General features: G+C 51.7%; 9 protein-coding genes; 7 read left to right on the forward strand and 2 right to left on the reverse strand.

Moving 5' to 3' along the window:
• Positions 1-107: 107 nt before the first annotated feature.
• RCC_02685 (related to Mediator of RNA polymerase II transcription subunit 10) lies at positions 108-622 on the forward strand (the record flags this gene model as incomplete). XM_023767975.1 has 3 exons in its annotated part: positions 108-138; positions 189-285; positions 334-622. 3 exons carry the CDS (start codon positions 108-110, stop codon positions 620-622), a joined length of 417 nt encoding a protein of 138 aa, XP_023623743.1.
• Positions 623-1,481: 859 nt separating this feature from the next.
• Positions 1,482-4,770, forward strand: RCC_02686 (related to capsular associated protein; the record flags this gene model as incomplete). XM_023767976.1 has 3 exons in its annotated part: positions 1,482-1,784; positions 1,853-2,413; positions 2,779-4,770. 3 exons carry the CDS (start codon positions 1,482-1,484, stop codon positions 4,768-4,770), a joined length of 2,856 nt encoding a protein of 951 aa, XP_023623744.1.
• Positions 4,771-5,443: 673 nt separating this feature from the next.
• On the forward strand, positions 5,444-6,682 carry RCC_02687 (probable Serine/threonine-protein kinase SSN3; the record flags this gene model as incomplete). The annotated part of the gene is made up of 1 exon (XM_023767977.1): positions 5,444-6,682. The coding sequence occupies one exon, from the start codon at positions 5,444-5,446 to the stop codon at positions 6,680-6,682; it is 1,239 nt and encodes a 412-aa protein (XP_023623745.1).
• A 628-nt stretch (positions 6,683-7,310) lies between these two features.
• RCC_02688 (uncharacterized protein) lies at positions 7,311-9,932 on the forward strand (the record flags this gene model as incomplete). The annotated part of the gene is made up of 1 exon (XM_023767978.1): positions 7,311-9,932. One exon carries the CDS (start codon positions 7,311-7,313, stop codon positions 9,930-9,932), a length of 2,622 nt encoding a protein of 873 aa, XP_023623746.1.
• Positions 9,933-10,449: 517 nt separating this feature from the next.
• On the reverse strand, positions 10,450-10,965 carry RCC_02689 (uncharacterized protein; the record flags this gene model as incomplete). XM_023767979.1 has 3 exons in its annotated part: positions 10,450-10,533; positions 10,590-10,675; positions 10,728-10,965. 3 exons carry the CDS (start codon positions 10,963-10,965, stop codon positions 10,450-10,452), a joined length of 408 nt encoding a protein of 135 aa, XP_023623747.1.
• A 1,303-nt stretch (positions 10,966-12,268) lies between these two features.
• Positions 12,269-14,203, forward strand: RCC_02690 (uncharacterized protein; the record flags this gene model as incomplete). Its single annotated transcript, XM_023767980.1, has 1 exon — positions 12,269-14,203. One exon carries the CDS (start codon positions 12,269-12,271, stop codon positions 14,201-14,203), a length of 1,935 nt encoding a protein of 644 aa, XP_023623748.1.
• A 797-nt stretch (positions 14,204-15,000) lies between these two features.
• On the forward strand, positions 15,001-15,290 carry RCC_02691 (uncharacterized protein; the record flags this gene model as incomplete). XM_023767981.1 has 2 exons in its annotated part: positions 15,001-15,036; positions 15,099-15,290. The coding sequence occupies 2 exons, from the start codon at positions 15,001-15,003 to the stop codon at positions 15,288-15,290; spliced, it is 228 nt and encodes a 75-aa protein (XP_023623749.1).
• Positions 15,291-16,523: 1,233 nt separating this feature from the next.
• Positions 16,524-17,567, reverse strand: RCC_02692 (related to l-arginine:lysine amidinotransferase; the record flags this gene model as incomplete). Its single annotated transcript, XM_023767982.1, has 1 exon — positions 16,524-17,567. The coding sequence occupies one exon, from the start codon at positions 17,565-17,567 to the stop codon at positions 16,524-16,526; it is 1,044 nt and encodes a 347-aa protein (XP_023623750.1).
• An 865-nt stretch (positions 17,568-18,432) lies between these two features.
• On the forward strand, positions 18,433-21,354 carry RCC_02693 (uncharacterized protein; the record flags this gene model as incomplete). The annotated part of the gene is made up of 1 exon (XM_023767983.1): positions 18,433-21,354. One exon carries the CDS (start codon positions 18,433-18,435, stop codon positions 21,352-21,354), a length of 2,922 nt encoding a protein of 973 aa, XP_023623751.1.
• Between the last annotated feature and the right edge of the window lie 340 nt (positions 21,355-21,694).

Consider the following 21,694-nt stretch of genomic DNA (forward strand, 5'->3'; position numbering starts at 1 on the left):
CCGTCTGAACATCGAGACATCTAGACCTAACTTGGATCTAGACATCACGTTGAAGAGCACTTCCAAGTTACAACAACTTCAACTGATAGAATTGAATCAGGGTCATCATGGCCACAGCAACTCTTGATGAGGTGGACAGTACGTTCTCCGCTCCCTTCCTTCAACAAGACTGACAATAGAAATCACAGCACATCTCCGCGGAATCATCAGCAACTTGTATATGTTAATCGTGCAAGCGCATGATTACCAAGGCCAAGCTACTCAGCAGGCTATGGGCACGGAGATGTAAAAGGATCTTTATCCGCTCACATACCACAAACTGACCTCTCTCAGCAAGAACCTTCTACAAAACCTCCAATCTCTAAGCCAAACAGCTCGAAGATTACCCACCCATATTCCCCTAGAGATCATTCAATACGTGGAGAATTCTCGTAATCCAGACATTTACACGCGAGAGTTCGTCGAGCTGGTCATGCGGTACAATCAGCAGCAAAAGGGTCGGGCTGATGCTTATGCCCAATTTCGAGACATCCTGGGTGAGGCTATGATGCAGGGAATTCCAGAGATTCGCGAAGATACTCAGAAGGTGCTTGAAGCTTCCGGCGGTCGGGTCAAGCATTGAGATTGTTCGTTGCACTATTCCGTGTGATTTGGCGTGATGCGGAGTTTGGCGTTTGCGAAGATACCCACATTGCATCAAAGTCCTGTCAGCTACTCGGATATACACCTTTGCTTCAAACTAATCAACACCTCGTCAAGTTGGCAATGCTACTACGTGAGCGGTCGCGGCCCTCTCTAGAAGGTAATCGGCAGTAGGGTTAGGGTTGGGGTAGCGATGGCTCAGGTAAAACTGACCAATATCGTCATGCGCGCCGTGCATCTTCCCAATGGAACTGATATTGAGGCAGGGAGATCACTGCCTTATAATTGAGCAAGCTGGTAGTCGAGTAAAATAAACGTGATGGATGTTTCCGTGAACAAATGCCCTTGAAACATATACCATTTACGAAGCCGCCGACCATGAAGTGAGGCAAAGGATCGTGTATGTTCCTAACAAAAGGCGGTACAGTCAAGGAGAACCACTCTTGCTCCTCGCCTTACAGCCCTTGCAGAACTTTCTGTATGCATACTTTTCATCGATGTGCTACATGACTTGGATGCCTGTGGTGCAAGGAGAACTTCATGAAAGATCTTCTGCCTCCTGCAACGAGAGTAGCACAAACAAGAAGACATATTATATAAGACACTGCACTTTCCGCAAGGTTACTTCTTTCTGTGCTTATAGCTACCTTTTAGCGAGCATTGTCCTCGATTCACTACAAGGAGAGCCGGCAACCTTCGCTTTCATCGGCCCTTGGACCTTCCTAGCAAGGGGGCAATCGTCATAGTCCGAAACCCAGTTCCGATCTCAAGTTCTACAACATTAAAATAAATGAATTCTCCGCGATATCTCACGCGATGAGCCACGAGAATCCGATCCGATGCCATCGTTGCTGTCGCGCTCCCAGCACGATGCCGCCGTGCTCTCCACCGTGACCCTGCCGCTGGCCCTCGTCGCCGCCTCGACTTTGACCTTTACCTTGACATATCCCGCCAAACACTCCCTTTTCGCCAGCGCTGCCGCCTGGCTTTTGCTCTGCGCATGGGCGACGTCTCGCGTGGGCGCAAAATCACTGGTGGACGCGCACGCCCCGCAGCGGTTGGCATGGACAGCGGGGGTGTTGGTGGTGTTGGCGCAAGTCTGTGAGCGGGCGGTGGATGGCAGAGGATTGTGGTGGACGAAGGTGATTTCCCCACGACGACCATACGATACGACATGGAGCGCTGGCTGAGACTTGAATGAATACAACAGGCGCTTCTACCTGTACTGCTTCACGCCTCTGTGCGAGCTGGTGTGTTCGACAGTACCGCTTCTGCTACGAACGGCCCGCCCGGAACTCCCACCAAATCAAGACCTTCTGCTTCCTCCACCTCCAGCGTGCCCGGGACCAGCCTTGCAGTCCTCACTACATGCGGTGCGGCCGCATTGTATGTGAGCACGGGCTCCATCACCGTCAGTGCCCTGGGACTATCGCATGCAATCCTCCAGGTGCTCGCCTTACAACTCATTGAGCGTGCATGCGGAGCTGGACAGAATGGAGACGATGTGGATGGCTTGCTGTGCCAGAGCACCATGTCGAATGGGGAGCAATGGCTCTCGGTGCTGAGGGACGTTGCAACAGCGGCGACAACGGCCACGGTCGTCGCAGCTTTATCTCTTGAGAGCTCACACTTCGGTGGTCTGCAATACTACGGTCGGCTGGGTCAAGCAATGGGCGATGATTGGATCTTTCGCCAAGCCATATTGGCCTCGTTCTACGCGCTGGGTGCCGTTCTTGCGCGCATAGCGCTGTTTGGTGCTCTTGTACTCATGGTAAGTCGCGCTCCCATTGTGAACTGACCCGTTCGTCCCGCCCGCGTATTCCTTCAAATGTACACCACTACATTCAAGGGACGGTGAAATTGATGGTCGCCGCCCTACCTATAGCGGGCAGAATTCGTATGTTCTGCAACAACGACAGCACGATTATCCCACGAGATATTCGATCCTCCTTATTTGACTCTCCGCAAGGCTGCTGCTCTCTATGCTTATAGCTACCTGTTCGTGAGCGTTGTCGTCGATTCACCACAAGGAGAGGCGGCAATCTTCAATTTCACTGGCCCTCGATCCAGCACCTTCCTCCTTGCTGTCTATCGCGGATCTAAACGGCAAGAACATTGGCTGATCTCCCATTGTAGATTCATCGACAGGCCGCTTTCCTCACCAGCTTTGCTCTTCTTTTTGCCGCTATCTGCTCGCAGCTTATCCTCGACTTTACCCCGGCTCGACTCTGGTTCGCAGCGCTATGCTTTGCCGCCATCTTCTTCTCCGTTGACGACCAGGCCGCCACCAAGACCAGGATGAGGGCCCGCCTCCATCGCATCACGACCCTGGCGGCGTCACTGTCTCTAGTCGTGCTTGCATTTTACTACTTCAGCCGACCCACTCAAAGATCTCACACCAACACCCTGCCGGGAATCCGGCTGACAGACGGAGACGACGTTGCGCCACCGGTCGCGTCGCTTGCTCCCCTACAGTACAAGAACAACCATGTGCACCCCATCAAGAGCCTTGTGGAAGACGCACAATCGGCGTGGGAGGTCAAATTGCGATCTCAATCCCAGACCCTCGAAGCTGCCGTTGCGGAATACAGACGACGATACGGCATCCCTCCACCGCCACATTTTGATAAGTGGTACCAATTTGCTCACCGGAAAGGCGTGCAGCTTATTGATGAGTATGACACCATCTACCACTCGCTTCTACCATTCTGGGCATTATCCCCGAAGACCATCAGATCGCGAGCGAGAGAATCTCTTGGGTTCGGCGATAACAACCTCATGGGTTTGCTCATTCGTGAAGGTAAAGTCTCCCACGTCGAAGGTGGTCAGGAATGGTTACAGCAGGCTGCAGTAGGCATGATGGAGCAATTCATCGACTACCTGCCCGACATGGATCTACCGTTCAACATCCACGACGAGCCACGCGTTGTGGTGCCACATGATCGGCTTTCCCAACTGGTGGAAATCGCTCTAAAGACAAACATGCCTGCAGCTGCAGCCCAACAATCGCCAAGCAACGCCTTTTCACGCAGGCCCAACGACGTGGTCAGTCATGGTAAGCGGCTGGCCGAGGTGAAAACTACACGCTTCAACGTCTATGCGCATCAACCGACGTGGATCCCATCCCGAATGTCATGCCCTCCGCACAGCCCAGCACGTGCGTTGGAAGAGTCGCTTGAGCAGGACAATCTCACGGCGTATGCTTTGGGAGAGTTGGGCTTCATCTACAACCACACCGCCTTCTCCGATGTCTGCAACTCGCCTTCCTTCGGCCATTCGCACGGCTTCTTTGAAAGACCAAATTCCTTCAATGTCGTCCATGACCTCTTCCCGGTCTTCAGCCAGAGCAAGATGTCAAGTTTCCAGGACATTGTGTATCCCAGTCCATGGTACTGGTATGGAAAAGTCCAATACAAGGAATCCGCGGACATAAGCTGGTCAGCAAAAATCAATAAACTCTGGTGGCGAGGAAGCACGACTGGAGGCTTCAGTCGGAATGGAGGATGGAAGCGACAGCATCGACAGCAGTTCGTCCGCACAGTGAACGCTCTTGACAAGGCCAGGATTCTCTCCAGCAGTAATTCTGCCGTTACGGACGCAACACAGCAGTCCAGCTGGATTACGAAACAAGTCCCACGACAGGACTACAAGGAAATCATGGACGTATACTTCWCCCATGTCGGGCAATGTGATCCGGGCGACTGTGATGCGCAGAGGGAGTTTTTCAAAGTAGTCGAGCCGGCTGAACAGCAGGAAGCGTGGAAGTATAAGTACCTCCTCGACATCGACGGCAACGCCTTTTCGGGACGCTTCTATGCGTTTCTGAAGAGCCATAGTCTGACATTCAAGATGGCGGTGTTTCGAGAATGGCATGAAGAATGGATCAAACCTTGGGTTCACTATGTGCCGTTGACGCTGCAGGGCGAGGAGGCATTGGAGGCCGTGAGGTACTTCGATGCGGAAGAGGAGGGCAAACCTCTCGGGGTGGGGATTGCAGAGACGGGGAGAGAATGGGCGGGGAAAGCGCTGAGGAACGAGGACTTTGAAGTGTGGTTCTTTAGGTTATTGTTGGAATACGGTAGGGTCATCGATGATCGCAGGGAAGAGATCGGGTTTTCTGTGGCATAGCGACGGGCGGTGCATGCTTTGTTGTTATCATAGAAGAGGTTCTTAGAATTGTATCATCATAATCGGGTGGTCCCTGTCGGATCTGTTCTGCGTATCTTCCTAGGAACTACCTTACCTTGATCAAACGCCCTGGAGCTGTCGGGACACTACCTTTGTCACATGCTGCCCTGTTCTGTACCTCCCGGCGACTTTCAGCCGTCGGCGAGCTCGGGAAGCCACGTGCCGCCTTCCGTTCTCCATGTCCCGTCTCCACCTCCCCTTTCTTGCTGGCCTAGCCCACGGATCAGCACAGTCAGGATCGACGGCGACAAGGAAGCCATGGCTTCAAATCCTTCTTCGTATCGTAATCCTGCTCCTCACACCGTTGGTCCTGCTCAATCGAATCTGAAGAGGAGTGTTCAGGCTGCTTTTGAGGGTAAGTGTGTCAAAATCTTCGGTTTCCGCCTCCATCATCATCATCATCATCATCATCATCATCATCATCACCATCATCATCAAAAGAAAAACAATACCATGATCGGGTTACGTCTATTTCTCGGCTTTGCCGGCTGTTGACGCGTTCAATACGGTCAGAGCACTTAATCGTACATGCATTCGCTCATATGGAGCCACAGCGTTTCCATCTCACATTACTCATGCTACATGCGTCGCAGAACCGCCCACCACGCCAAGTATGAGCGGCACAACACCCTACGCCCCTCAACGACATATCAATGATAACTATGACATCGTCGGCTTCATCTCGTCCGGTACCTACGGGCGGGTATACAAAGCCGTGTCCAAACGCACAACACAACCTCCTCCAACCCACCCTTCAGGCCGCCCAATCTCCGCATTTGCCATTAAGAAGTTTAAGCCCGACAAAGAAGGCGAATTGCAATACACTGGAATATCGCAATCGGCCATTCGAGAAATGGCACTCTGCACGGAACTTTCCCACCCCGCATTGATTCATTTGGTGGAAATCATACTCGAGTCAAAGTGTATATTCATGGTCTTTGAATATGCAGAACATGATCTCCTTCAAATCATCCATCATCACAGTCTCCTCCCTCGGACGCCAATCCCAGCGAGTACATTGAGAAGTTGCATGTACCAGATCTTCTCCGGTCTGCTCTATCTTCACCGCAATTGGGTCGTTCATCGAGACCTAAAACCCGCCAACAWCATGGTCACATCTTCAGGATCAATCAAGATTGGAGACCTAGGACTGGCACGTCTATTCTTCAAACCTCTCCATGCGCTCTTCGCCGGTGACAAGGTCGTCGTGACAATATGGTATCGGGCGCCGGAGTTACTGTTGGGGAGTCGACATTACACTCCTGCGATTGATCTCTGGGCTGTGGGGTGCATATTTGCTGAACTTTTGAGTCTGAGACCGATCTTTAAGGGCGAGGAAGCGAAGCAGGACTCCAAGAAAGCAATACCCTTTCAGAGGAATCAGATGGGAAAGATTGGGGAGGTGCTGGGTCTACCGAAGAAATCTGAATGGCCTTTATTGTCTGCCATGCCGGAGTTTTCGCATCTCGCGAGTATCCAGAGTCAATTTCCTGGTGTTGCTCGACCTGTAGGCTTGGAGAAGTGGTGGAGGAATACAGTTGGAGGGAATGTTTACGGGAAGGYGGGACCGCCGGACAGTAGTGCAGAGGAGTTGTTGAGAGGATTGTTCATCTATGATCCGCTCAAGAGGTGGACTGCAGAGGAGGCTTTGGCATGCAAGTACTTTTCCGAGGCGGGAGGTGGGAAAGAGAGCCTTTGGAACTGTTTTGAGGGATTGGAAAAGGCGTATCCGGCGCGAAAAGTCAGTAGTGAAAATGAGATTGGGACGGGGAGCATGCCTGGCACGAAGAGGAGTGTGCTTCCCGGTGGTGAAGAGGGTGGTGGAAGGGCGAAGAAGATCCGGGAAGCGTGAGAGGGAAACTTGTTGGAAAGGTCGGAATAATGAGGATGGGAACGATTGAGAGGCGTTTTTTGAAGCATTGGCAGCGAGGCATCTGTGTGACTTGGCGATAGGGCAAGTTCTGGAAACAGCCCTTTGTGATTTGAGGAATATTATTAAAAAGGCAGGATATACCGATATTCTCATACCAGGTAAGGTACGTTGATCCGTTTAAACATCCCGCGTTCTGACCCACTAGAGTTGACGAGGCTTACGCTAACATTCAGCTCCTGCAGCTAAGCACGTCTAAGGACGCTGAGCTGAGAATCCTTCTAGAGCAGGGATTACAACCACTAAGTCGCAAAGAACAGCGAAGCGTAAACTTCGACCAAGGGCCGAAGAAAGCAACAGTCTTGTGTTTTCTGCAACAACGACGGTACGATTAAGAAGACATTCATTATTCGACGAGGCATTCGACCATCGGTACTTAACTCTCCGTAAGGCTGCTGCTTTTTGTGCTTATACCCACCTGTTCATGAGCGTTGTCGTCGACTTACTACAAGGAGAGGCGGCAATCTTCAATTTCGGCGGCCCTTGGACACTCCGACGAACTTTGGTCTTATTATTCGCCTGCAGCACCTACGACCGAAGCCGTGACACCATGAGGCTCCTCAATGTCGGGGACCTGCGGTTCAAGGTATTCAACAGGCCTCAAGACCGCCCAAAGTACGTTATCGCGTCACACAGATGGTGCGACGATGAAGCAAGCTTCCAGGACTTGAGGATCAAGAATAATTGCGATACTCAAGGATACAAGAAGGTAGAGGCTTTTGCAAAGTACGTTCAAGACAACGTGCCATCAGTTGAGTGGCTCTGGATCGATACCGTCTGCATCAATCAAAATTCGATGCCAGAGCTTGGCGAGGCTATCAATCTCATGTTTGACTACTACAAGGATGCATCGCTGTGTATCGCATGGCTTGCTGATGTCGGGTCTGTTAAAGACCTGGAGACGAGTGAGTGGTTTACTAGAGGCTGGACTTTACAAGAGCTGCTGGCTCCACCGGTAGTTGTCTTCACAACGAAAACTTGGGACGTCATTGGAAACAAAGGAGCTTCCAACCATCCTCTTTCCGAAATCGATTGTGGCCCGGGACTGGAGGGCAGGATTGCGACCATCACAAATATACCAGAAGGAGTACTCCAGTCATATGACTCCAGTTCCAGCTTGAGTATCGACGAGAAGAGGAAATGGATGGATGGACGCGAGACTACTCGCGAAGAAGACATGTTCTATGCTCTCTACGGTATCTGCGGAGTTACACCCGGCGTCAATTACGGAGAAAAATATTATGGCGCAAAGGAGCGACTTCGTCGAGCGATCCTAGAAAAGGAGATGTCCGAGCAAACTATATTCTCGACCGTGAACGAACGCAGCATGCCAAAGCTGAAGCGGCTTGTGCAGGAGAATCCGAAAGCAGCTATCTTGGCAAGAAACGAGTCCAACCAGACGGCGTTGCATCTTGCTGCAGAGCAAGGCAATGTCAGCATGGTTGAGTTCCTGATACGGAACGACGCAGAAATCAACGCCGAGGATGACTATGGTAGGCTTCCACTGCACTACGCAGTCATTTCTTGCAGTGCCTCGGTTGTCCGCGCCTTGGTGTATCGAGGCGCCGACAAGACTGCAAAGGATGATCGAGGGTTGAGTGCTCGCGATCTGTGCAATTCGTCGTCGTCCTTGATGGCTTGGTTTCTCGACAATGGACCCAACCTGCAACTCCAAAACGCAGATGGATGGCCGGCACTTTGTCTATTCGCACGCCGCCGCGATATGACTGCAGTTCGCACGCTGCTGGAACTAGGAGCTGACATCAATGTCAAAGGTCCAGACAAACATACGCCACTGTTTGAAGCCGCGAAGCAGGACCACAAGGAGATGCTCGAATTTTTCCTCACGAAAGGAGCTGACATCACTCCACGCAACTCCCGCAACGATAGTGTGTTGTGCCAGGCGGGCTGGCATGGCCACACCAGGATCGGAGAGGTGCTTCTGAATTGGGGAGCAAGCATCGATGCGGTCAACCAGCACGGCTATTCTGCACTGCATGAATGCTGTGAGCATGGTCATATTGAAATGGCACTGATGCTAATACGAAGAGAAGCACGATTCGACATTTACAATCAGAATACTGACGGGCCCATTCATCAAGCTTGTAGACTTGGCCACATCTCAATAGTCCAGCAGCTGCTCGAGATGGGAGACGATGTGAATCACAGAACACCAAACACAAACCGGACTCCTCTTGGCGAAGCAAGTCAGCACAATCGTGCTGATGTTGTAGAGCTACTTCTCTCGCGAGGAGTGAATGTTGAAGAATGGTTTGATGCGGGAGGTCATCATCAGACACCTCTCATTGGAGCGGCCGCGGCAGGCCATACATCTATTGTGGACCTCCTGCTGAACCTTGGAAAAGCAAACATCGAGGCGGGGGATGAAGAGGGGACGACTGCGATATGCTATGCTGTAGATAGGGGCAGGGTCGACACCACGAAACAACTTCTTTTGAGAAAGCCCAATCTCGAAGTGCGAGGCCACAATTGGAACTACACTCCGCTACATCGAGCAGCACAAATACCCAACCCCGCTCTCGTGAGCATTCTACTCGAAGCCGGAGCCGATCCGAATGTACGCGAGAGCCATAAATGGACGCCAATACATGAAGCAGCAGCCAGAGGGGGGCTTGAAATCGTCAAACAGCTCCTAAACTATGGAGCGGATCCTGATCCTCTCGAGGAACGAAAGTGGTCTCCCCTCCGCTTAGCTATATGGGATTCTAGGATTGAAGTTGCCATGCTCCTTCTCAAAACCGAGGGAGTAGATGCCGACAGCGTGGACTACATAGACGAGACCCCTCTCCACGAAGCCGCTCAGCGCGGATTTCTCGGTCTGGTTAAAGAACTGATTCAGCGCGGTGCCGTTGTTGACCGATCCAACCACATGGGACTCACGCCGCTGCATTTCGCGGTTAAGGAAGGGCATCTGAAAGTGGCGACATTCCTGATTGATGAGTGCAAGGCGGATGTCAATCACGCTACTCAATCGGGAATGACTCCCTTACATCAAGCGGCTGAGTATAATCGTTTGGAGACTTTGAAGCTACTTCTGGAACGAGGGGCGAGTAAAGACTCGAGAGACGGTCGTGGATTTACTGCGAGGAGTGTGGCGGCTGAAAAGGGCCATTTGCGAGCTGTGGAATTGACATCAGAGCTGTCGATATGAGGATTGTGCTTCAGGACAAGGCATCCTCAGTTATGTCCATTAATGTCCCCAGGCGTCGCTCTCTACAGGCTCGATGATTTGGAGCCTATTAGAATCCCTGCTACTAGCAGGGTGGCCGTTAATCAACCGAGAGATCAGTTCAGGGCGCTGCTCTTGTTGATGATCTCTCATATCGACAGCTCTGGGAATTGTTCGACTCGTTTACTTCGCCGGGGGTTGAGCGGAAATAGGCGGCCATCCAAGGTGCAAATTCACATATTGGAACGATTGGAATCAAGATTGAAATGACACTTGGAGTCCTCGCTCAAAGGCGAGTCATCGATTTTGGAGCTTCTGGAACCCTCTCTATTCTGCAAAGTCGCCTTGCAAGTGAAGGGACGTCTTAATTATAATATGGCTATCTGTAAGGGTAGTAAGATCTGCTGGGACTACTACATAGCCGTTGTGAAAGTTGTAGTTTGATATATTCACTTGAATTGGCTGTCACAAGCCAGTCGACTGGTTCACTAGCCCTCGACTAAGATAACTGGAGTCCTACAGACTCGGCAGCAGCCACGTCAACCGTCATGGACATCCCTTCGCATTTGACGTTCGATCCACCCTATACACGCTTGTGATTAGGCTTGGGAAGAGTGACCGGAAAGCAGAACAACTCACCTTCTTTTTGTTGCAGCAACGAGCCTTACTGTTGGCTTCTTCGCAGAGCATCTGAAAGTCAAGCTTATCCAATGGGTCGTATCGGGCTGTGCAATTGTCAGCATCGCATGCAACAGGATTCGACCGATTTCCGCTCACGGTTCTTGCAATCGAGTTCTCCTTTGCAGCAAAGTGGATAGCCGAATTTAGGCGACGGGCAAACGGTGCAAATGTTCTTCGCAAAACCACTCGGTGATGGCAGAAAACCTGCAGCGCTCGAAGCTGCGGGGTGCCGACAAGCAGCATTCTCTGGGGTAATACCAAAGTTTTGGGTGATATTTCTTCGAGCTGCTACCATGACACTGCCCGCCAGCACCATAACAGCGATGAATTGCATAGCGAATGAAGTGAAATGAAGTAGTTGAGCAGATTGATGGAAGTAGAGGTCTGAGCAGTTTGAGAACGAATGAAGCAGTGTCTGCTGCTATGCAATACTTATATGAATACGCTGGACCTACATTTCCGACCGACGTTGGGCGATACCTGTCGTCCCTACACACACAGAGCTCAATCAGGCCAGTAGATATGGCACATACCCGTCTTGCAAATGATGGTATCTTATCGAGAGTCGTTTCTGATTCCGCGAAAAACTACCCCCATCCAGGGCTCATTGTGCCCGCGAGAACCATTTGGCTACCGGGCTCAGTAACGGATGTGACTGTATCTATGGTATGTATGTTTGAGGCATGCCACTACGACCGTCGACCTGTCCTCTACGCTAACGCTAACGCTAACCCTAATTCGGACCAAAAGAGGAGTTGACACAATACGAGCCTTGGCACAGGGGCTGCATGCATGCCGATCTACAAAGCGTACGCGTTTCACTCACGTAAAGTTAGTTTGTCGGTTCACTCCCCTGCCTTACCACTCCAGCATCATGGTAAACAATTTAAGCTTGACCGCCCAGGACCGGGTCCCCGGTCAATCGTCGTCTCAAAAGGGATAGTCCAAAGATCTCCTGATCGGCGCTCGCGTGCTCTTCACTCTCCATACCTGCAACGGGGCGATGGCGCCCGGTCACACGCCACAAGGAGCCGTGGAGAATACAAACAGACAAGTCTCGATCGTCGCCGACATTGCGTTTCGTTACCCGTTTCGTTTCCGATGGGAATGTGTTCCCATTACTCCGCCACTTCCTTCGTTCATTCGAAGGATGATGATTCAAGACTCACTTTGACTAAGATTGATGAGACTCCAGGCAGCGGCTTAATATCGGACGTCTCGTGTAACAAAATATCCTGCCATAGCATTCCTTGAGACTTCTTTTCAATCGAGAGCATCGTGACACCATCATGATGCTGACACGCTCTACAAGATGGCGATACGCGAATGCTCTTACTGCAGCATGCCTTTTGTGCACCAAATGTCTCCACATCTACGCCCACCTGGACGCAATATCTCCGCTTCAACTTTTGGTCTGGTGGCCCCTTCTCGTGGTCCAAGAAACGGTCATATTGCTGGTCTTACACGGCGTAGCTGAGGCAGCTCCCCAACTCGTGCATGGTTTTGCTGCTGTGATGCTGTTTCTAGCATCGATTGCAACATCTTTCTACTTCTCCACCGGAGCCGAAATACAATGGAGAAATTACAAGCTTGCCACCGATCCGGGATCTTGGAAGATGATGATGTCAATGTCCACGATGTTAGTAACGAGTGCTGTTGCGCTGCTCGCCCTGGCCTTCATTCTGCAGTCAGCATGCCATGCTTATGCGGAGGTCTCTTACGGCGTGTTTGGAAAGCTGATCTCGCTCATTCGACCCCAAGCTGAAGACTTGGAGGAGAAGAACGAAGCCTACGACTTTAGCGCTGGTCAGGGGAGGCTGACAAGACTTCTCCATCGACTCGCATGCATAATTTTGGTGTGGCAGTTGGTTTGCACGGTTCTTCACTCTTGCACACAGCTCAGTAGTAGCTTGTCATGGAGTCTGCCAGTTCTGGCCCTTGCGCATCTGTTCGTTCCACAGGCCACTCACCACGCCCACCCAATCTACAAAACAGCACTGGCAAGACCAGTTCCGTTTACATGGTTGCCGGAACATCCGCAGGCTGGGTTCTCGGACTGGTACAACACAGATATGGAGCACTATACCGCCGAAAAGGACGTTCTCAGAGTACCGAGTCTTGATCTCAAGCTTTTGCCAGCACTGCAGGAAGCAAATCTGAAGCGACTTTCAATCCGGAATGTGCTCCTCCTCACGCTGGAAAGCACAAGAAAAGATGCCTTTCCTTTCAACTCCAGTGGCAGTATTGCAAACAGTCTAGCAGGTACATTTGAGGGAAAGGTCATTCCGCTCCATGTCAGCGAGGGCCTTGCATCGCTTGACCCTTTTGCCAAATACTTCGTAGGCCAAAGCGAGGATACCAGGTGGCCTGCCCGAGGGCGGATCAACGCCGAACAAGCCTTTACGACCAGCACATACACCCTAAAAAGTTTGACAGGCACTGTCTGTGGTATCACGCCCCTCGCAGCGGACTTTAATGAGGAATACTCACACAACATCTATCAGCCATGCCTCCCACATATAATGTCAACACTCAACAATCTCAACGCATCTCGGCGGTGGGAGTCGAAGTATATGCAGTCCACCACTCTATCATACGACAAACAAGACAGACTGCTCCCAAAAATGGGATTCGACGACATAATCGGCGGAGAATATCTAAAGGAAAAACACAAGTTCGGACCAGCTCATAACGAAGACGTCAACTACTTTGGTATGCCTGAAGAGGTTCTCGAGGATTACATCCGCGATGCATTCATCACAGCGCGGGAGAAGGGCGAGAATTTATTTCTATCCCATCTAACCAGCACGACCCATCATGGATTTGGCATACCGGAAGTAACAAAGTTTGCTCCCCAGCCAGGCTTGCCTCGTTCTAGCGAGCTCTCCAATTATCTCAACGCAATCGGTTATGTCGATGGCTGGCTCGGGAGGATCATGACAATCTTACAGGAAGAGGGTGTCTTCAACGAGACACTAGTCATCGCAGTTGGCGATCACGGCCTAGCACTCGCAGAACACGGCCACCATACCGCCTTTGAAGATCCACACATCGCAACGTTACATGTCCCGCTTGTAATCTCGCTGCCCGGACTCCCCAACATCGACATCACCGAAACCGTCACATCCCTTCAGATTCTGCCTACGATTCTGGACCTCTTAATCGAAACCGACTCGCTTTCCGATGAGCAAAGCAAAGCAGCACATGATCTCCTCCACAATTCCGAAGGCCAGTCACTACTGAGAGTACACCCAGGCAACGAGACCGGATACTGGCACTTCCACATCACCAATCCAGGAGGAACCACCGTATCCGTCCACGACGCAAGGAGACCTTCCTGGCGTTTAGCCGTCCCGCTTATTCCGGAAGAGCCTTGGCGATTCGTAGATCTAGCTCACGACCCTTGGGAGCTGAAGCCGCTGCGTGCGATGAATCCCGAAACTTTGACGAGTCGCGCGGCGTTGTATAATACGACTTTGCCTGCTGAGTGGCTGGCTGAAGCGGCTGATATTGCGGAGTGGTGGCTGCAGGAAAACCATCGGCGGTGGAGATATGAATCTTATGATATGTAGGGCTTGAGTATGGATGTGGCCAGTCTTGCGGAATCGGCAATCTAGGATCAAGACCATTGAGTGAACCAGGAATATTCCCCAGTCTACGACTTCTCTCCTCAGGCCCAGCAATTTCTCCTGGTCTCCATTGAAGTAGGACTCCCCGCACCAAAAGCCACAGCCGTAGTTGGCATAATGAGTGCCGGCTTCAYCAAATTCTCGTTCTCAATTTGATAAGGCTTTCACCCATCACGTCTTGGAATAGCTCCGGCTAGCCAAGGACAATAGCGATATCATACGCCGCCGCAGGTCGTATCTATCTATGATGGCGTGGCGTCTCGAGTGATGGGCATGCAGCGCGATGTAGAACTAGAGGTTGCTTGGGTACGTGGAATGCTGTGAGAAGGRGAGCAGTGCAAGGACGAAGATCGCTGCGCCATGGGAATGGGAATGTGGGATCCGCAGTGAGGATGTGGGTGATGCAGCGGCGTGAGTCCCATCTGGTTAGATCTGTCAATAACGGGTTGTGTCGTACCTGCCTACTTCTACGCATCTGGCAGGGCATAACCCTTCCGATGCGCTAGCTGTACCTGCCCGACTTCTGAACATCGGTCTTTCCTCTCCGACAGGTGCTGCCTAGACACTTCAAGGTTCATCTATTACACATATTACCTTGACCTCTGTATTACCTTACCTCTACCTCCACCTACCTCCACCTGCAAATTCTCGTCCCTATTCGCTTATACAGGACAGCACACCGCCCTTGCAGGAGCACACCTTCATCAATCTCACCACCGTTGTCGAAGAGAAGATCCGCTATGGAAGTTTCTCCTCCTTGTCAGCCAGGCCGCCCCGTAAGTCACTCTCCACAGCGCCATGCTTCAACGATGTATTCAAGGCTGATCTCGTGACACAGAATACTCCCGCGAAAGGCGCCTCATCGAGCATTCCACCACCACGGTTGTCGACGAAGAGAGACGTCATGGACGCCTCTCATCTTTACTCCCCAGGCCTAACGATAGATCGTTTCCTGTCATTTCGGACGTCGTCCAATATGGACACCGGGGCGCCGCTCTTTGCGCTCGTCACTCTCCTCACCTGGACTTGATTGTGCGTCTCAAACCATCCAACCTCAAGCCTCAGACAAAAATCCACCGACGACAGTGTCTTTGCTGAAACTCTCTCCGCCGCGTCACTTTCGATTTTCCCAGGTCTGCTCGAAGTTCTCGATGCTGCTACACCACCCGCTATCGACTGGTTCCTGGACCTTCTTTCCGCATTTACGTGACGGGCAGCGGACGGACGGCATGTTTGGCCGATCCACGCCGCTGTCCTCCTCAAGTCAGGATGTGTCCCTCTGTTGTACATCGGAAGCGCCACACGGGCAATGACCGGCCTGTCCGCGCGTGCGAATGAATACGAGAACTTCAGGCGCACCAACCTTTCTCGATACTACGTCGATGCGATTGACAGCGGCTACGTTCTTCAGCACATCGGCGTTTTGGCCTGGTGCCCAATGCCTTCTGCCGCCAAATTTCCCGTCGTCCGCCCTGCCTTCCTTGCCCTCGAGGCTATGTTTTTCTTCTACTTCTGGGCTATGAAGTCGACAAGTGCGGACTATAACATGGATGGCTCTCTCCGTTGAATAACGGGGCACTCTGCTAGTGATAAAGGTTCTGGCAGCTCTAGAATCGTCGTTTCTGCGGAGAGCAAGGCCTTAAGGTGTCATGCAGACGAATGGAAGTGTCTTGTCTCGATGGAAATCCTCATATCGACAGAGCTGTCGATATAAGAAATCGTCAGAAAGCGCAGCGCCCTGAACTGCTCTCTCGGTCGATTAACGGGCTACTCTGCTAGTAGTAAGGATTCTAGCAGGTCTAGATTCGTCCAGCCTACAGAGAGCGAGGCCTTTTAAAGTTGTGAGGTTGACTGAGGATGTCTTGTTCCAACGAAAAATCCTCATATCGACAGCTCTGTCGACGATATGAGAAATCGTCAAAAATAACAGCGCCCTGGACTGCTCTCTCAGTCGATCAATGGGCCACTCTGCTAGTAGGAAGGGCTCTAGCAGGTCTAGATTCGTCTAGCCTGCAGAGAGCGTGGCCTTTTGACATTTTGAGGATAACTGAGGATGTCTTGTTCCACCGAACAATCCTCATATCGACAGCTCTGCATTCTCTGCTAGCTGATTCAATTTCAAATTGGGAACACATTACCAAGATCGGTACAGTGATCTATCCTTTTTGGCAGGATAAACACATTCACTCGGCGATTTGGCTGTATGTAGCAGAGCTTCTACAGCCGCAGTCCTGATAGTTATACGATCTGACATCTGCTGAGACTAGTTTCTAACCAAATCCACTGTAGCGCAGTGGAAAGAGCCACCAATACTGTTCACATGCTTAAATGGACATCGAATACAGCTCATCCCCAATTGCTCGTAGAAAGCGGCCGTCCGCTCATCGCTAGCTTCCACAATGACTCTCTTTCCGTCCAGTACCAGGGCATTAAGTGAAAGCCATGGGCTTGTCATGTACAGCGGCGTGTCTTTGGGAGCCTCGGGTACAAAAGGAAAAGCAACCARCTTCCAGTCTGCTAGGATGGCATGCGCCCGCAAATCTTCCTCTGTAACCTTCTTTGGATTGTAGACTAAAAGGCCTTGGCGAAGAGGCAGAATCGTAGCATCGATATGCATCGCATTAGGGTCGTCCACGGTCAACATCTCGATGCGGTACCCCTCCGGCAGATGCTGTTGGATGTAGTCCACCCCGGCTTGGTTGGTAACGTGGCTATACTGCCCAAGAATGACCTTTCCGAACCGCATGAAGTCCGCCGCATCGAAAGCTGGGCGACTGTTGTTGATGACCCAAGGGTTTCCATCATGCGGGCCGTTGCCTTCTAGCAAGGTATCCGCAAAGGCTGATTCCGGCCGGCGAATGATACGAGCAGTCGGATCTTCCAGAGCGAGCTCCTTGAGGATGTCTCCATAAGCCAACTCAATCTCACCATCTCGGCAAGACCAAGCAAAACAAGCCTCAATCAGCGTGTTGTTGATGGAGATGAGTCCGTCACGCGGCATTGCTCCTGTATAGCCACCTACAGCTTGCCAGTCGATGCCACGAGGTGGGCGATATACTCGAACGCCCTCGCCGCGAAGAATGGCGGCTAAGCAATCGAGCTCTGCCTCCGCTTTCTCGATGATGTCGTCTAGGAAGGGTGACCTCGGAGTGAAGCGGTGAAGGTGCTCGGAAGGCATCGTCGCTTCAATCATTGCCGGCGGAGCTGCTGGGAAGCAGGCACGACCGGCGGTTCCGACGATGACGGCCCTCAGAGGGGACCATTCATCATCAGCAAAGACGGATCGTGAGGTCGGTGGAGAAGGCATTGTGAACCAGGCACGGGAGTATGTCTGAGGCAGGGTACTTGATGCTGGATATCAGACCGCAGCCAGCCTGAACAGATGAAGAGTCCATCACGGAGACCTGCTGCCTTTTATCCTCGAAGCATGCCATCGAACAACGAGCAGCTGCATCAGGTATGTATTGTTTTCGTTTCTTGATTCGTCGATGCACAGTCACAGTGCTACAGTTCCCGCCCCTGCCAAAGTCCCCAGACATGGATTTGTACGCAGACGTGATCAAATCTACCGCAGAATAAAAGTGGAGCATTCGGCTGGAGCGTACTCCCCTCGGAGGCGAGCTTTCGTCCAGACCTTCTCGCCTCGCCAAACACCCACCGAACCCTGGCCTCGTCTGCACGTGTATTTGCCCATCGTGGTGCAGTATGACAGTGCAAAACATACTGTATTAACCCAAAGTTGACAAGTAGACATGCACCATGTCTTCACCGCCGGCGTACACGATCCAGCGCCGCCTTCACCTCCGATGCGGCCAGAGGCTGCAGCTGTATAGCACAGCGCCTTCACGCGACAGCGCATCGGGATGAAATCCCCACAGTACTTCCACTCCAAAGCCTGCCGTATGTCGCGTGGAAAACCATTCAGATGCTCGATTACGCCAATTAGCTGCGGTGGTTTGAGACTGCCACATCTAATCTGGCTATTGCAGGGCAGCAACATGATGAGGATCTTCTCCGATGCATGATGGTGCTGTAGAAGGAAGCATCAAAGGCGGGTCCACGCATGACCATGTGTGATCTATTTACCAATGGCATGGCATTGTAGTGACCTGACGACACGAGCGTTGATTTCGCTCACGTCTCCCGATTTTGCATCCTCCACCCATCACGAAATGAATACCCATGACCGTTCTAACAGCGATCGCTCCTTATTCCCAGTACTTCAGACCACCAAAACAGGGCCTGGCCAAGCTGCGATCCCCATCTGGCTGCCATCGCCTTCCGCCTCCCTGGCCAGCTTTGCTCAGAAGCATGGAGTCGATCCCTCGGATCTCCTGCACATCTGCTGGGCGAAGATTTTGAGAGCCTATACGCGCTCCGAAACGCCTCGATTCTTGTGCATTGACCGCGAAACATGCTTCCGGGTGCGAAGTATCGACTTCACCAAGCAGCCCGAGGAGCCTGATGCCATCCATTCTCTCCAAACACTGGCGTATCTGGAGACATCGGGAGTTGATGATGTGGAGCGGATGTACCACCTCAATACTGCCGTATTATGGGATTCTCCCGCACAGCTTCAATGCAATCTACCCATCAGCATTCACGCACAAGACGATGGACCTTATTGGAAGGTCCAGTTCAAATATCAAATGTCTATGCTTGCGGAAGAACATGCCATTCAGCTCGCGGATCTCGTCTCGCATACTCTGGCGGACCTTGTCAGCGACTCCGGCTCCAACTCCCCCAACATGTGCTCAAAACAAACCATAGTCCAGCTGTCACTCTGGAATGCCAATCTGCCGGTAATCTCCCAGTCTTGTGTCCAGGATCATGTTTTCCGTCACTGCCGCGACAATCCGAGTAGTCTCGCCGTCTGCGCGTGGGATGGAGAAATCACATATGGCGAATTGGACCATCTGTCTTCATTGCTGAGCAGACAACTCACTGCGAGTGGAGTTGGGCCCGAGGTCTTCGTGGCCATCTACCTCGWCAAAAGTCGTTGGATATCAGTCGTTATCCTTGCAATCTTGAAAGCGGGAGGTGCATTCTACTTCATGGACGTTGCCTTCCCTGTTGAGCGATTGCGCCAGATGAGCCAAAAATTGGACTCTCATCTCATTGTGACTTCACCAGTACTCGCCGAGCAAGCAGCAACGATAATCACGCATACAATTGTCATCGATGAGGAGCAAATGCTCTTGCTTCAAACTCAAGCCATCTCTGCTGGTGATCCACCAACTCCGACTAAGCCACAAAATGCCGTCTATGCAGCCTTCACCAGTGGTAGTACAGGAGTTCCCAAAGCCGCAATCATCGACCACTATTCATACTGCTCTGCAAACCTCGAAATACTCAAAGTTATGAACTATCGTCCTGGAGGCAGGGTCTTGCAATTTTCCGCCGCTGGCTTCGATATTTGCATCCAGGACCACCTGAATGCTATGATGTCAGGCTCTTGTCTTTGCATACCACCAAGACTGTCCCAAGCCCCCAATTTTCGTGAGATAATCACGCGGATGCACGTCAACTTTGCCATCATCACTCCGACCTTGGCCCGTCTCCTTCGCCCTTCAGATCTTCCTTCTCTCGAGGTACTTGGTCTGGTAGGAGAGCCCTTCATTGATCGTGATATCCAGACTTGGAAACCCCACGTTCGCCTGTTCAACACATATGGACCCGCTGAGTGTAGCGCTCTSTCCAGCGTACAGTCATATGAGCAGATGACGGAACAAAATATCATTGGCCCTTCCAAGACTGCGCTTTACTGGATTGTAGACCCAAATGATCGCGAGAAGCTTGTGCCAATCGGCGCCATTGGAGAACTTTTGATCGAGGGTCCAATTGTTGGAAGGGGTTACGCCGGGGATCTGAAGCAGACCAAGGAGCGCTTCATCAAGGCTCCGAGCTGGCGATCCCAGTTCCCTAGTGACTGCGAAAGCCGATGGTACTGCACAGGGGATCTCGTTCAGTATGTGGATGGAGGCGCAATGCGATACATTGGTCGCGCTGATTTCCAGGTGAAGTTGAGAGGCCAACGCATGGAACTCGGCGAAGTTGAGTGTCGTATGCGTGAGAAACTTCCGCCGGGAACAGATGTGATTGCTGAACTCATCACGCCAAAAGGCGACGCGACATCCATACTGATTGGTTTTGTGAGAGGTCCGGACCAGATTACCTTCAAGGATGAGGATGGCGGCATATTCGCAGCTCCAAGCCAAAAGTCTCGAGCTGAGGCTGCACGCTTAGTTGCACATTTGACGGCTTGTCTACCAAGTTACATGGTGCCCTCATCTATACTACCGCTACACACGATCCCAAGCACACATACTGGCAAGACCAACCGCAAAGAAATCCAACACTTGGCGTCGCAGCTGAGCCTTGAAGAAATCCATGGCTTTATGCACGAAGCTGTTGAACGACGTCTTCCCGAGACGCCAGCTGAAAGGACAATTTGTCAATTAGTCGAGGAGGTCTTACAAATCCAGGATGTTGGGATGAATGACAATTTCTTCAGACTCGGCGGGGACTCGTTACGAATCATGGAATTGACACGTCAAGCCAAGGATGCTGGAATATTCATTACCACTGAGAACGTCTTGCGAGCTTCGTCGCTCTCAGACCTGGCACATTCGATGAGCCCCATTGGCAGGATCGAAGGTAAAGTACCGCAGTTCCAACTGCTTCCAGACGATCCCTCCAAGGAGCGAATCATTCGTGCAGCCATGGATTCCTGCAACGTAGCATCTTTGGACGAACTGGATGACATCTACCCTTGCACTCCTTTGCAGGAAAGCCTCATGGCCCTATCCGTGCACCAAATCAAGCCTACTTATGTCATGCACTCAGTCCATGACTTGGCTCTGGAGATCGATGTCGAGAAGCTTCAACAGGCGTGGAACAAGGTGATTTCACTCAACCCCATCTTGCGCACACAGATCGTGCAGGTGTCTAGCATAGGCATGTTGCAAGTCGTGGTCGGAGAGCGCGCTACTTCCATCTGGGAGATGGCTGAGGACCTGGAAGAGTTACGCGGCAAATGCGAGCAATGGTCCATTGAATATGGCAGACCACTCATGCGACTCTTACTGTGCTGATCCGCGCAGCGAAATACGCTGGCCATTAGTATTCACCACTCCCTGTTTGACGGCTGGTCTTGGCCGCGCATCCTTCAGCAAGTCGAGGCTGCCTATTATGGTGAAGTGGTAGAAGAGGCAGTCCCTTTCACGCCCTTCATTGAGTACATTCAGTCTTCCACCAGTCAAGATCAGACAAATACTTTCTGGGAGAGATACCTGAGCGGATACTCTGCTCCAGTGTTTCCAGCCGGGAAGCCGAGCTATCGACCCTCGTGCTTCAAAACTTTGAGACAGTCTGTCTCTTTGCCCAATTCCAGCAGCTCACAGACTCTCCTATCCACAGCCATTGAGCTGGCTT

Source organism: Ramularia collo-cygni, assembly GCF_900074925.1.
Source record: "Ramularia collo-cygni strain URUG2 genome assembly, contig: RCC_scaffold03, whole genome shotgun sequence".
Taxonomy (NCBI): domain Eukaryota; kingdom Fungi; phylum Ascomycota; class Dothideomycetes; order Mycosphaerellales; family Mycosphaerellaceae; genus Ramularia; species Ramularia collo-cygni.